This window comes from Ambystoma mexicanum, chromosome 12 (genome assembly GCF_040938575.1).
Source record: "Ambystoma mexicanum isolate Mex_15411 chromosome 12, UKY_AmexF1_1, whole genome shotgun sequence".
Taxonomy (NCBI): Eukaryota; Metazoa; Chordata; class Amphibia; order Caudata; family Ambystomatidae; genus Ambystoma; species Ambystoma mexicanum.
In genome coordinates, this window is record NC_090936.1 from 585,938,135 (window position 1) to 585,953,739 (window position 15,605).

The 15,605-nt window shown below is 46.7% G+C and overlaps 1 protein-coding gene across 1 annotated transcript in view; it reads left to right on the forward strand.

Moving 5' to 3' along the window:
- The window catches only part of GRK2 (G protein-coupled receptor kinase 2), a 474,914-nt gene that overhangs the window by 258,779 nt on the left and 200,530 nt on the right, over positions 1-15,605 (forward strand). The window contains exon 11 of the mRNA XM_069628947.1: positions 6,554-6,684. Within this exon, the coding sequence (XP_069485048.1) occupies positions 6,554-6,684 (131 nt within the window). The remainder of the gene's footprint in view (positions 1-6,553; positions 6,685-15,605) is intronic.

Sequence of the window (15,605 nt, forward strand, 5' to 3'; positions counted from 1 at the left end):
GCTGTTGCTAGGTAACGGAACTATTTATATCCTCGCCTCATGGCGCGGAATGCGTGCTGGGAGCAGGGAGGCTCCCTTGTTAACTGCGTTTCCTGGCAACGATGAAGCTGCGGAGTGCAAAGAGAAATGAGTGCGCGCCGCGGAAACTTTATGAAAGCAAGTGCCTACTGGCTAGTTTGAGCCGCGGCTTGCATGTACGATACATGCGTGCTGCTGATAAACATGAAAAAGGATGTCAAGCGGGAAATTACAGGGAAATAAGTGAGAAGTAGCAATGTGAGGAAATAAAACCCATATGATCAAAATTAAATAACCCTGGTACAGACAATTTGTCAGAAGTCGATCAGCTGGCAGAGAGTGACATGCCACATTTTATCAAACAAAGTCAATTCAAAATATTAATAACAAAATTGACAATGGTGCTGCACAGAACACATAAGCTGTCACCATGGGCGGCACCTTGGGTCCCAGACCGAAGTCCGGGAGGGAGTGTCTGTGATACTGAGGTCAAGGAATCTGTAAGAACAAAGGTTAATTGCGGTGCACAAAACAAGTAATGGATAGAACAAAATTCAGTACAGTATGATTTCACCAATTTGGTAAATGGAGTCACAATTCGTGGTGGTCAAATAAAACGATGAAAGTTGATCTCTTCATTAAGACCACTAGGAAACAAACTTCCCAATCTGTCATTCCAATATGTTTCTCTTCTGTTAAGTCGTTGACCCAGGTCTTCATGTGGATTAATCTTGGTTAGAACCTCAAGGATCAAAGATCTTATTTGGGGTCAAATTGTGGCCTTCGTTCATCCAGTGGCGTGCAACTGCGGAATTCGTATTGCCGTTCCGAATGCAAGAACGATGCTCATTCCAGCGCGTTTTGGCGCTTCTTGTATATTGACCCACATAATACTTGCCACATGGGCATTTTATTCCGTTAATGATGTTGGCACTATCACAAGTGGCATATGTTTTCAGGTTGATTTTTTTTTGCCCATGCGTGGGTGATGTACGATGTTTCCCTTCAGTACAAAACTGCAGTTAGTGCAGTGTAAACACGGGTAGGTCCCAGTACGTTGTGTCAATGGTTCTTTCATTGGTGGCCTAGTGCTGACTAACTCATCACGTAAATTTCTGCTTCTTTGATACGCAAACACTGGTAACTCTTCAAACAAATTTTGTACTCTAACATCGTTTTTAAAGATACTCCAGTGTTTTTTGATGGTATTCTTGATTTTGTTACGTTGCACTGAGAATTTGGACACGAACACTGGCGTTTTAAGTACCTTTGGGGTTTTAGGATTACTCCCTATAAGAGTGTCCCGTTCCAGAGAGTTCACTCTGCTAGTAGCTGAGTCAAGCTCTTCTTTTTTTATATCCTCGTGCCAGAAACTTGTCTTTCATTACTGCTGCTTGTTGTTCATAATCAGCAGGGTCACTGACAATCTTTTTGACTCGTAAAAGCTGACTAAATGGTACGTTTCTGAGTAGGCTTGGTTGATGGAAGCTGAGATGATGTAATAAGTTGTTTCGAACACTGGGTTTGCGGAACAGAGTGGTGTTGTAGACTGTTTTTTTTTCAATTTGTACATCAAGGAACGTGATCTTGTTATCAGAGATTTCTTTGGTGAATTGGATCCTAGCATCAATGTTGTTGAGGTACTCGGAGAAGATATTGAATTCCAGTTCTGTACCTGACCAAATCCCAAAAATATCATCAATGTAGCGTACCCACAAAAAGATGTTTTTACTCCATTCATTTCTGTTGAGAACATGGTCCATTTCATACTTATGCATAAAGCAATTGGCGTATGTGGGTGCCATAGTGGCACCCATCGATGTTCCAGATATCTGTAGAAAAAAATGATCTTTATACTGAAAGTATGAATTTTCGGCAATTAATTGTAGAAGGGTGATGATGAATTATTTTTTAGCTTGGATGTCTGATGCTTGCAGTAATATCCACTCCACAGATTCCATGCCCAGGTTGTGTGGTATAGACATGTATAGACTCTTGACGTCTATGGTAAACATCAGGTGGTGCGAGTTAAAAGGTATGGTATTTAATTTCTGCAGAAAATGTGTGGTATCACGGATATAGGTGTTGGTATTTTGTATTAATGGTTGTAAAAAGAAGTCTATATAAACACCTAATGGTTGATTGATACTATTCATTCCTGCTACGATAGGCCTGCCGGGTGGTTTGGTAAGATCTTAATGGATTTTTGGTATAGTGTAAAAATTGGGCATTATCGGGTGTTGGTTATTAAGATATTTATATGTATGTTCGTTTATCCAATCAAATTCCATGGCTTTGTCAAGTAGGGTTTCTAAATTGCGTTTGATGGTTAATGTGGGATCTGAGTCTAGTGGAGCATAGATTGAACAGTCTTGTAGCATTCCGCCTCATAGTCCGTGGTATCCATGATGACTAGAGCACCACCCTTGTCGGCTGGGTGTATCGTGATGTTTTTGTTACTATATAATTCTCGGATTAAGTGCATCTCATAGGGTCTCAGGTTTTTGTGAGGTGGAGGTTTGTAACTTATCCTTTCCAGGTCTCTAGTGACCAGCTTCTGAAATATGTCAGTGAACGGTAATGGATTTGGACACATGATTAACTTGTTTTCATGGGAAGGGACATTCTCCTTTGGTTAGGACAAGATGGGCCTTTTTCCAACATTTTTTATTTTAAAACAACGTGGCAAATATTGAGAATACTTCAACTTTGTATTCGCCTCTCATTGATGACCCCTCACAAGGGGCTCTGGTAACAATGATCTGCTCCCTGATGCAAAACAAGTGCATCATGATTAAAGCCCTGGGATAGTGACAGCCATTTTGTAGAAACAAAAATTGTTTAAATTGGGGTTCAAGTTACTAAATCTTGCTTGCTCTGTTTCCATGTTTGGTGCATTGATGTGCTTTCCACTTTTGTGACTCGTTAGATTGTGTTAGCTATTTTTGCTCACATTTTTAATGCTGAAGTTTGGCTGTCGATGTTCGTGTAGTCCGTGGCCCAAAAAGGGGCCCGGCTAGTATGGGCTACATGCTTATACCCCCGAGGGAAAACCTAGAAATAAAGACCAAGGCCAGGGTTAAAAAAAGGTGTTTTAAAGAAAAATATATTAAGTTTTCTTTCTGTATATTTTAAAAAATGGGTTAGTCAAACCAGCCCACCATGGGCGCGGGTAGAAAGTGTAATAAAGGGGGAAGAAAAAGTAGAACCGATTTGAAAGAAAAAAACATTAAAAAGGGAGGAGAGGGAGAAAGCGAGAGGAGAGTGGCAAATAGAAACCAGCCGCCTGGAGGGGAGGAAGCTGCTTCAGGGCATAAGCACCTCAGGTTGGCTGGGCTGTGTATGGAGGAGCCCCACAGAGTGAATCCTGAGGCTGAGCTGCTTGCCAGGGGCAACATAGCCACCCCAGGGGCGTGGAATCAGCCTGTCCGGGTGCCAGGCTGGACAGGCCTAGAAATATGCAAGGGCCTGGGCAGCGTTCATGTATCTGCCCTGGTCAAAAATGAACCGCGCAGCCTGGCCATGTGAGGGGGGTTGGGGGGCGGCCTGGGAGGTGAAGAGAGGGAAGCCTGCTCCACCAAAGAGGGAAGAGCAGTGAAGATCTGTCCCAGACGAAGAGCAGGATGCAGAAATTCCCGGGCGGCCTCATTTTAGCAGCCTGGGTGAAGAAAAACCCTAGGCTTCTGCAAGGAGGCAGCCCAGGTGAAGCTCTGACATCCTGGCCCTTAGATCTTTGCAACGCAATGATTAGGGGGAGGCCCGGGAAGCGGAGAATGCCGTGGGCGCAGCAGAGATCAGTTGCAGCATCCCCGCACGGGACGCCGCCTGAAGCAAAAATGGCACCCAGGGGCACAGTGGTGACATGGGCAGCCCCCACTCCAACAAGGCCTTCTGGACGACTTGAAAGTGGCCGCAGGATGCAATGGTGATTGTGCGTGTGGAGCCCACCCTAAAGACTTGAACAGTGCCGTGGGTTGCTGTGGTGATGGCCAGATCCCCAGGAGGGGAAAAGGTTTGTCAAAACCCATTAAAAACAGCGCGGGCCTCGTGCAGTGAGATGGGTGACCCCATGTGGTAGACGGGGCCACCCAGAAGCAAGAAGACATGGGGCCAGGCCCCATGCACCATTAAGGACCAGGCCCCAGATCCAGCGGGGCCCAAAGCCCCATTCAGCACTCCCAACCACCAGACACTGCACCAAAGGTACGGTGAAGGTGTGACTGAAGCAGTCACAACCATTGTACAATATTTTCTGGAGCTTGTGAATCTGCTTAGATTCGCATGCTTTGCATAGGCTGCCATCTAGTGGTTGGTGCAGAGTATTAGTTTTTTTTTTTTCCAAATTCGAAAAATTGGGCATCGACAGGGGCGTACACTTCCCTAGGTGTACGGATGCCGATGATCCTTCACATGTAAATGTCCTCAGATTGTTTTTTACACCAGTAAGGTTAGATGAAAAACGCTGAGGCTCAAAGCGTGTGGAAAGCGAACACTGAGGTCTAACCGAGGTCCACCTCGCTAAACAACGGCATCAAATACGAGTGAGTGGTGCAGCGCAATATCATTGAATGCTGAATTGGATGGCAAAAGGCGCATGTTGGGGAGATTTGTCATTTGTATTATTCATCCCCTCTCCTAGTGAGACCCCCAAGCACTTTCTGCTGGACTTCTTGACCTTTTTCTGAAATCCTGAATGAGTGGAACCTTTTTCCAGTCAGTCATTCATTCTTATGGGCTCGGTCTTTTGGAACTCTTCTATGGAGTCTACTTTTACACTGTACCTCTTTAAGGCATCTGTATTTTATTATTGCAGCACAGAGTCCCTTAAGGGCATTGTTGCTGGGGACCCTTTGGTTCCTCCATAACGATTATTTTCTTTATACAAGAGTAACTGCTTAGTATCTCTCCTAAAACATTATAGTCTGAGAGATTGGCACACACCACCTTACGTGGAATGCCAAGGGGATACTTAGTATCCCTCTTCTCTCTGCTCTTGCGACATTTTAGTCACATAGACAACCACCTAGTTGTCACTGGTGGCAGTGGACGTGTTCTACCAACTATTGTGTTGTTGTGAATCTTGTGTAAGTATAATCTGTAGTTTAATATAAATGTATGTGTGTTTGTTTGACGTGCATTACTAACTAGGTTCAGTGTACTTACCTACAGATCACATATTCCTCTTATAAGAAGCCTGACTGCTCTGCCACTCTACCAAGGTTCCTGTGTAGTACAGACTAATACTAAGATTTGGGGGATCTATAAACCACTGGGATAGCTTACTAAAGTCTTACCTCCAAGTGGGACTTTAGGAAAACACCTCTAATAGTGCACCACACCATAAAGGCGATGCAGTAGGGAGAGGGGAGGGCTAAATTATACTTTCATAAACATGTGTTGTTAGAGAGTGCATTTAAACTCCATTGCAGTTTAATCTACACTCTAGTTCTAGCTCGCTCGTTTCCTGGCTACCCTATAGAGAAGACTCCATTTTCAATGTTTGGGTGTAGGATGTAATTATTAAATGTGAGGGGGTAGGGAGGAAATGACAACCTGCCTGAGTCTACCGAGGTAGGTGGGACCACCCACAGAGGCCATCCCCTGGCCTCACACTCAATGTGGGTGGTATATGGAGTTAGGGAGGGGGGTCCTTTGCGTCAGACTCGCCCTAAGGGTCCCTGGGACCCCTCGAGGGAAGGGTGGGCTGACGTAGCAGATCCCCATTCAGATGGTACTTATGTTGGGGAGGATATTAGGAAGTGGAGTAGGAGTGTTTTTTTTTTAAAAAAAACGAATGTGTTTTTTTAAATAGAGGGTCCCCATTGGTATCCCTATAAAATCCACTTTGGTGTGTGTCCATTAGTTAAGTGAGAACTCAAGGTGTAGCCCATCTCCCGTCAACAGCAAATGTATTTGGCCGTTGCAGCGCCCTTCCCCAACTGGCTGCTCTGGTGGGTGGGGTTGGTGGTCCGGGATAAGGGAGGTGGAGACACTTGCTTGGGCCATGGCCAGAAAACGGTGGGCTACATTTCTGTGGTTAAAGAATGCGGCCAAAGTATTGGATGTAAAACTTTACTAACTTCCCAATCCATCATGGCCCCCATTCTAACAAATTAAGGGGATCGAATTCTGTTTGTAAAGCCGCAACACAACATGTTTAAACTCTGTATTTGCATAGCCAGACCAATTTGCTTCTCCAGGGCTTGTTTTTTGTGCCTCTAACCACTCCTCATTTTGTGTTGCACATTTATTTTGCAATAGTTTTGCTTCTATGCGTGTCTTGCCATGTTTAGACTTGAGGCATGTCACATTTGAGCAAATTCGGGAGGATGGCTCAGGGGCAACGGAAGCGAGACGACACAATCCACATCAGTTCGATCCCTGGGTCCACGCTTAGAAGCCTCTGGGTATTAAGCGCGTTATAAATAACCTATCCTATCATTCCCTAAAGTGCCAAGCTGGTTAAGTCAAGTCTGAGTTACACATTGTGTCCTCAATACCCATGTTTGATTGTGTTTTGTGTTCTCTACTGCAGGGGGTGACCTACATTACCACCTGTCCCAGCATGGTGTCTTCTCTGATGTCGAAATGCGGTTCTATGCTGCTGAGATCATCCTGGGCCTGGAGCACATGCACAATCGCTTTGTGGTGTATCGGGATCTGAAGGTGAGTGCAAACAGGCATCTGGGAGTGCCTGCAGTCCAAGGTGCCCCTGTTGGTGCAAAATAGGTGAGGCAATTTATTTAGGACTGAGGTGGCGAATCTCTTATGTAAGGAGGCAATGGCGGTCTTGTTTTCCAGATGCAACGAGCTGCATAGTAGAAAACGAGGGAGTTGTAGGAGTCTTTCTCCTTTTTAAAAACAAAAAAAGATGTATTTTTTTAAAAAAAAAAATTTACTGTTTTTTGTTTTGACTTTTTTGACTTTTAGGTGGCACTAACTATTTCTTTGCAGTACAGCTAGGAGGGAGATGGGATATGAAGAGGGACACAAAGCTTTTAGGTATTTGGTTATTTACCCAGCGGCTTACTTCTCATGGCTGTACCAATCCCTATACCCATTCCCACCCACATCCTTTCCTGCCCAAAATGCACTCTGCTCGGGTCTCGTTGAGCTAGCTTTATCAAGTTATAACATTAAACTTTAATCTCAAAGTGCCTGCCAGTTGTATTTTAAAGCAGTCACCTGAGAGTTTAGGCTTAATTGGAGCTGTAGTTGTGTTACTGGTGTGATAAAACGGTCTTAACTGAGTTTGCCTTCAGCCACTTGATTTGGAAGCAGTATGTGTCCTTCACTGAAGTCCTGTAAAAACAAGCGTTGGCAACGTCAACACTTTGAGCGTCTGTATAGGTATACATTTGCCAGGCCCTGCTATATGTTCAGCTACTCAAACAATTGTGCAGCAGCTTCCATTAATGGCCGGCTAGTACATTTACAGAAGGGCCTAGCAAACACCTATCCCATACCTACACAAGTCAAAACAATTGGCCTTGCTGATGCTTGTTTTACAAATGATCGCCAAAAAAAAAATACATAGAAACATAACCATGACGTGTTTTTCTTTAATATTCTTGCTGAGCGCATGTCAGAGCTTTGTCGTTAGGAAAGGGCTTGGACAGGACTGCCACCCAGCATTCCACATGTTGCGTCAACCTCCATTTGCAAATTCTGTCTTTGGGATGCATCCTGTTATGGAGAATTCTCAGAAATATGCTAATTCCTCTCTACCTTAGAGACCCACAGCAACTTTGCTGGATTTTGGGGACTTGAATTTTTAACCTGGAGAGTGTGAGACCCCTTTTCCCACTCTCTTGTGTGTTTTTTAAATGTGGCTTGAATGCTGTTTCTTTTGGTTGTGGAGTCTGACAAACTCCATAGGCATCATCTTTTACATTGTGTCACACAGCACCTTCAGTGTAGTGACACAGGGAAGTCTTTCAGATTTCCGCAAGGTTTAAATACCTTCTCTTGGATAAACTACGGCTTCCAATAGCAGTGAAGTGAAATTGACTTTTTCTTACATTGTAACTTTCTAGACCCGTCACACACTATTTTATAATAGGGTGCTGGAGGGGTTACTTGGCATCCCCTTTGTCTAGCTTCTCATGTAAAATGTTAGTTACCCTTTCCTCAATGAATGGCTGGTGGCAGTGGTTTACTTAACTACTGTGGTGTGCATTTACCGGAGGCTGCGTTCCCAGCTGCAGTAAAGCACCCAGGGGTGTCATTTTTGTCAAAATGGCCCCGGTCTTCTTTTTTTTGCCATTTCTTTGTCGAAAGGCCCTTCTTGAGATTTAGGTTTGGTCCCTTTGTTCGCTTTGCCTTTGGCGCGATTCAAAGTGAAGCCGGCCTCTGGCTCCAGGGTGCCTGGCAGGGGCAGGATGCGAGTGAGGTGCCCAAAACTCCCTGTGCTTAGTCTCCTAGGAGACAGAAAAGTCTCCTCGGAGACAGAAATGCACTCTTAGGTGATTGGCTGGCTGGCTGTCCGGCAAGGACAGACACCCTGCTGGGTGACTGACAGCTATGCTGGAATGAATGGGAGAAACCTGCATAAAAGGTGAGGCTTTTTGGCTTGGAAGGCAGAGTCGACCACTGGTCGAAGGAATCCGAAGAAGAACTTGAAGAAGACGCCTGCTGGAACTCCTGGACCGTTGGTTTGCCTGGTGAAGCCCTGCTGCTGTGCTGAAACTCCAAATTCGTTTTGACTAGAGGAGCCCTGTAAGGACGACTTCTCCCTTTGAGTTGGTGGGACCAATCAACTCCAAAGTAAGCCACCTGGACATCCTCTCTGAGCTGGTTGAAATTCCACTGCAGTTGCTGCTGGAGCCGAATAGCCAAGGAGAGTTGTGCGTTGCTTTTAAGTTGGCCAAGAGCTCCAAGAAGATCCTCCGGACTCCCAGGAAGCAGGACTGACCGAGGCTGAGCCACCTCAAGAGTGCTGGACCCCAGATGCAAGGAAAGCCCATCTCAACAGCAAAGAGTCCTCAGTGGTGCTATTTTCTTAGACGGAGGAGTTGAAACCACGAAGTGCCACTGAATAGAAGTTGGTCCTTTTCTGGTGCGACCATCCCGTTGCAGTGCAGGAGTCCTCCAGACGTAGTCCCTCTTGTCCCCACGACTGAGGCCCAGGAATACGGGATCTGCAGAGCTGCACAGGAGCAGAAGCCAGACAAAGCCCTTTTCTAACCAAAGGTACTGTACAGTCTAAGAGAACTTGCCTCTTGTCGTGAAACCTCACTTGTTCTCTGCTGAGACCTGTCTTGGTTGCTCTTTAGAGTTGTTAACAGCTCATTTACTCCACAAGCCTAAGCAGCTTGTGGACCTACTTTGATTTCTTCTTTTCTACAAAGACTTCTAAAACATTGTGCAAGACTTTTACCTACCCCTGAGAAGTGCTTCAGCTCACCTATACTTTTTGCCCAATTGACTTTGGCCTAGCCTGGCTCCCTGAATGACTCTTCTTTCCTCTGTCATTGTGTTTGGTCTTCCTTCCAGGAAGGGGTTAACTAATTTTGCATTGGGGGTTTTTCAATAGTACTTAACTGGTTTCATAATATTTGTGAGATCTCTTGTTTTGTCCTAATAACCTTTCTCTTTGACAAACTCATAATTCAGATAAATGCTAACTGTGATTTCTGATGCTTGTTAATCTGCTTAGAATCACATGCTGTGCATAGTCTGACATCCAGTGGTCACTGCGGAGTATTGCATTTTGTTTTTCGTAGTCGAAAAGGGGATGTCGACATAGGCGTGTCTGTAATACTAACCCTATAGTGACGTGCAGTGTACCCAAAATCCCTCATGCGCCGAGGTCCCTCAGATTGTTTTTTTCCACCCAGAATACTGGTTGCCTTAATGCGGAGCTCGTTAAAGAGACCAATTGCCAATGCCATTTATTCGACCCTTGGTCGTTTTTTGTAAGTTATCGATAAAACCTAACCCTCCTTCGACGGCTAAGCTGTTTTCACCACTGATCAAGATCTTCGGCAGTGATTTTGACGGAGGCGATCCTTTGGCACTGCCGAACACGTGGCCCGGCCTCACCGGCCTATACAGTAGGGAGAGTGGGGGTCGTGGGGACACTTCTGTTTCCTGTCTAGAATGCCTTTCTCTTTCACCCCCCCTTTCCTTCTGGGTAGTTATCACTTACAACTGTATCCTCGGCTATGGAGAGGACTCCTTTTAGATTTTTCCCGCGTTGTAACAGCAAATTCACGTGTAAGGATAAGCATAAGCGGTGTAACCGCTGCTTACCCCTCGACCACAACGAGGACGGCTGTGCAGCCTGTAAACTTCTTCGCCAAAAACTTTAAAGGACCGCAGGGTCAAGAGGTGGGCAGCCTACGCTATGTCTAAAGCTGATTCCTCACCTGCTGCCGGATGTGATGAGGGGAACAGTGATAACACTACTTCCGTATCGGAGGTTGTTGACCTCTCTAAGGAGCATTCCCGCTCCTCCACGTCTGTCCCCGTCAAGTTCGGCTTACGCCCTACTTATGGGGATGTACACCCCGGCGACGCCGACGCACATAAACATAAGGATAAACACACAACCCACGGCACTCCTTCGACTAAGCCGAAGAAAGCCCCAGCGCCAACGGAGACGTTGGACCTACCGGCAGCCTCTGCCGACCGTAAGGGTCGCACGCCCTCCCCGCATACGCGACTAGCGACTGGGCCGTCCACAAATAAGGGCGCTAACACCAAAACGCCAGACGACGCGCCTCGTAAGAGAGCGCCCGTCGGCCAAAATGTCTCGGCACCGCCTAAAACCATGTGAGAAGAGCCCTTGACGGACAATTTAATCGTCGAGAGCTTGGCTAGAATAGTCCCCGCTGACGCTCAGAGACGGACGCCGAGCCCCGCTCACAAGGCCAGGGAGATGTCGAAACAGACGGAAGGCAGGCAGGAACCTCCCCCTCCGTCGAAGGAAAGACCTAGCCCACGAGAAGGTTTCTCAGGGGGCGAAGGGAGTATATCCTCCACGCTATGGGAGAGATCTCGCCGGCTACAGGCGGAAGAGCTTCCCTTTACGCCTCCAGACCGTTCAGGGTTACCCCAGTGGACTTTAGAAAGATTTCAATCATGTGTGGACAAACTAGATAGGTTTATGTCCACCCCTGAACATGTAACACCCAAGAGATCAAGAGCGATACTTCATGAAGACCCCAGGGCCTAATACCCAAGACTATTTGACCCACTTCAAGAGGAGGTTAATACATATGACCTTACTGAAGAAGACTCTCACTTTCAGGAGGATGAAGAGTTCCTAAATATTGAGGAACAACAAGACCCTGAAGAAGGTTTTGAGGAATACCCAGACATGGGTGGAGGGGGCTTCGAAGAAGACCCAGACGGAGGTGGCTCACAGCCTTGGCAGTCTCCAGGAGCGTCAACAGACCCTGACGTTCCGGATATGTCCTCTCCTCAGACCACACCAGTCAGAAACCTGTCACTTATAGATGACCAACCCACTTTCAATGCGCTGCTACGTAAAGCAGCAGCACATTTTAAAATTGATACAGGGGAAATTACTCCAGAAATAGACTTTGTGGAGAAAATCATTAAGGAGAAAACACCTACTAGTCGGGCCATTACCCTTCTCGCCTCATCAAGAGACGACTTATTCAATTTTTATCAACACCTGCATTGGTTAGAGGGGTCAACTCAAGAATTGAGAAACTTTTTAGTCCCTCACCCTCGGACCCATTATATATTAAGGGTCACGCAATACCGGTTTCCTTGGTAGTAACCACCACAAGGAAAAGGGCAGGGGTTCTGCTATCTACTAGCGAAGCACCCCCAGACAAGGAGGGAAAGAAGCTTTACACCCTGGGAAAGAGGATTACAGCCTCGGCAGCTTTCTCCATCAGAATTGCCAATAACAATACCTTACTGGCAAGCTACGCTGATGCCCAATGGGGAAAGTTACGCCAAGACCTCGAAGTCCCTGAGCCCTTATGAACTTGTTTGTTAGCCACTGTAACAGAAGGTACTCTGGTTAACCAGAGCATCATTAAGAACACGCTAGATGCTGCGGAGACGGCTGGCCGGTCTTTAGTTCAGGGGGTACTTCTCAAGTGTCATGTCATATGTCTGGCTCAGGAACTCTTGTTTTAAGCCAGAAATCCAGGTGTCACTCAACAACAAACCAATTGAGGACTCAAACCTGTTTGGTAAGGCGGTGGACGACGCACAGGAGACAGCTAAGAAGGATTTTGATGCCCTAAAGATTCTAGACCAGATCACAAGGCCTCCTAATAAGCAAGGTTACGGCAACAGAAGCTTTTTACGTGGCCAACGACAAAACCAACAACAGTACTCCTCAGCAGGCAACTGGTCCTCCACTCAAGGAACCAGCGGACAATAGGCTCAAAGAGGACAACATCGTGGCAAGGGAAGAGGTTGGGGCCCCACTCCTAGAGGCTCCCCGGCTACCAACACCAAATGACCCGAAGGTTCGGGTCCCCTCCCATGCATCACCGGTCAAGGGCCGGTTAACATCTTTTCTACCAGCATGGGAGGGAGTAACAGACCGCTGGGTATTGTCAACCATAGCCTGCGGTTACTGCATAGAATTCAGTCGGTCCCCTACGTTCAGACCCCCAAGGGGAAGACGCCTATCACCAGAGCACCTCGCCATCCTTCTTCAAAAAGTCAAACTGCTACTAGAAAAAGGAGCAATTGAGTTTGTGCCTCTATCACAGGTAACTGAGGGTATTTATTCAGTGTACTTCTTTGTACCCAAAAAGGATTTAACGATGCGCCCTGTACTAGATCTGCGCCCAGTGAACAAATTTGTCAAACCTCAAAATTTCGTAGGGTGACCTTACAGGAGGTAATTCCCCTGCTTTCACAGGGAGATTACATGGCTACACTAGACATGAAAGATGCATACTTTCATATTTCAATGTTGCCAGCGCACAGGAAATGCCTCAGGTTCATGATAGAGGGCAAACACTACATATAGCGTCAGCACCAAGGGTATTCACGAAAGTACTGGCAGTGGCAGCGGCCCACCTGCACAGGTTGTCCATCCCAGTATACCCTTACCTCGACGATTGGCTCATAACAGGGGATTCCTACGAGACATGCTCCTCAAATACCCAAAATACTGTAGACCTTTTGTTCCAACTGGGCTTCTCCAACGAGAAGAAGTCCAGCCTAGACCCCAGCCCAGGTCAAGCAATTCCTAGGGGCTCTAATTTGAAGAAAGGACGGCCTCGTCTTTGCCTCCAACGAGAGGGTCCAAAATATGCTGTTTCAGATCCCTCAATATGTAGCCGGTCGAGAGGTGACGGTACGCAAAGCAATGCGATTGCTAGGAATGATGGCGTCATGTATATATTTGGTACCTCACGTGCGACTGCGCATGCGTCCAATGCAAGAGGGGCTCAACAGCCAGTGGTGTCAGGCCAGCGGACAATGGGACGATCTAGTGGTGGTCTCACAGGCCCTGGTTCTCTTGCTGCGGTGGTGATCGAAGGAAAACCTCGTAATAGGGAAACCATTCGCCACCCCCGCAGTGGAAGTCACTCTAACCACAGATGCATCCCTCACAGGATGCGGTGCTCACCGATCCCATCAGACTGCACACAGAGTTTGGACTCCCGAGTGTAGCGTCCAAACACATAAATCTGCTGGAACTACTGGCGGTCTTCAATGCACTGAAGGCTTTCCAGACACACCTTCAAGGGAAGACATTGCTGGTCCTCACGGACAGCACCACAGCCATGTACTACCTCAACAAGCAAGGGGGCACTCACTCTCCAGGACTGTCCAAGCTGCCCCAGAACATCTGGAAGTGGGCTCTCAAACACATGTTCCTATTATCCCAACATGTACCAGGGGAACTTAATCTTCTGGCAGACAAACTCAGCAGAGACTTCCCTCTGCCCACAGAGCACGAATGGCGATTACGAGAAGACATCGTCTCCGACGTTTTCGCACAATGGGGCTTCCCAGAAATGGATCTGTTTGTGACTCTGGAGAACACCCAATACCAAGATTACGCCTCCAGGTACCCCCAGAACCACTCCAAGGGGAACGGTCTCTGGATAACATGGGCAGGGAAAGTTGTTTACGCTTCCCCCCCCCCCGACTCGACCCCCCCCCTTCTCAACAAGATAGTGCACAAGATGCACCAGGAACCAGTTACCATGATACTAGTGTCCCCAATGTGGGCCCGGCAACCCTGGTTCGCTCACCTAATGAATATGTCTCTGTCTCCACCGGTGAAACTACCCTGCCCGTACAACATGCAGTCACAGGACAGGGCCAGAACACTGCACCCATGCCCACAGACCCTGAATTTAGCAGCCTAGCTCCTGAGGTCATAGAATTCGGACGTTTGCAACTCCCTCAGAGATGCATGGACATCCTTAAAGAGGCAAGGAAACAGATCACTCGTTACTGCTACTCTAGCAAGTGGAAACGGTTTGTCATCTGGTGTAGGGCTAAAAGCATCAACCCTGTTGACTGCTCTCCCACACAAATTGTTCTTTACTTAACTCGCTTATTAGACTCGGGGTTAGTCTTTTATTCTATTTAAAGTTCGCCTAGCTGCACTTTCCGCATACACTACGTTTCCACATAAAGTGTCATGGTGGAAAGTTCCAGTTATCAAAGCCTTCATGGAGGGAGTGAAAAGGATCCACCCTCCTATATCTAACCCAGCTACTGTATGGGACCTAAATGTGGTACTAACCAGGCTTATGGGCTCCCCATTAAAACTGCTTTCTTAATAGCTATCATCTCCATTAGGAGAGTAAGTGAACTACAAGCGCTCTCTATACTAGACCCCTTTGTAACAGTTCACAAAGATAAGGTGGTTCTACGCACGCATCCTAGGTTTGCACCGAAATTCATTTCTAAATTCCATGTCAACCAGTCTATAGAACTACCAACGTTCTTTCAAAACCCATCAAACATGGGAGAAAAAAGCCTGCATACACTTGATGTGTGCAGAGCGGTCATGTTTTTATATGGAAAGAACTGGACCACTGAGAAAGACTAATCGGGTGGCGGCAGGAAAAGCAGATGCAGTTTCAAAATCCGCTATATCTAGATGGATTGTCCAATGCATCACTCTCTGTTTCTCTCTTGCAAAGAGAGAACTACCCTTCAACCCAAGAGCACATTCTACTCGAGGCACTGGGGCTTCCATAGCATTCATTGCAAATGTCTCTCTTAGGTCCATTTGCAAAGCGGCAACCTGGAGTTCTGTACACACCTTTACAAAACGCTACTGTCTAGATGCCCATTCTAGATCTGATTCCAGGTGGGACAATCAGTATTAAGACATCTTTTCTCTACTGTTCCTTCTCACAACCCACCTCCAACTCCGGGTACTGCTCGCTAGTCTATGCACAGCATGTGATTCTAAGCAGATTAACAAGCATCAGAAGACATGCATTACTTACCGTAAAAGCATTTCTGATGGTTGTATCTGCTTAGATTCACATGCGCCCACCCTTCCTCCCCGCTCGGATGGAAGGAACATAGACATCTTATTACTTTTCTCTCTTTTCTGTACTCACTCGTGTCTAAGAAGGCTCCCTTAGGGCAGAAAAAATACAAACGAGGGA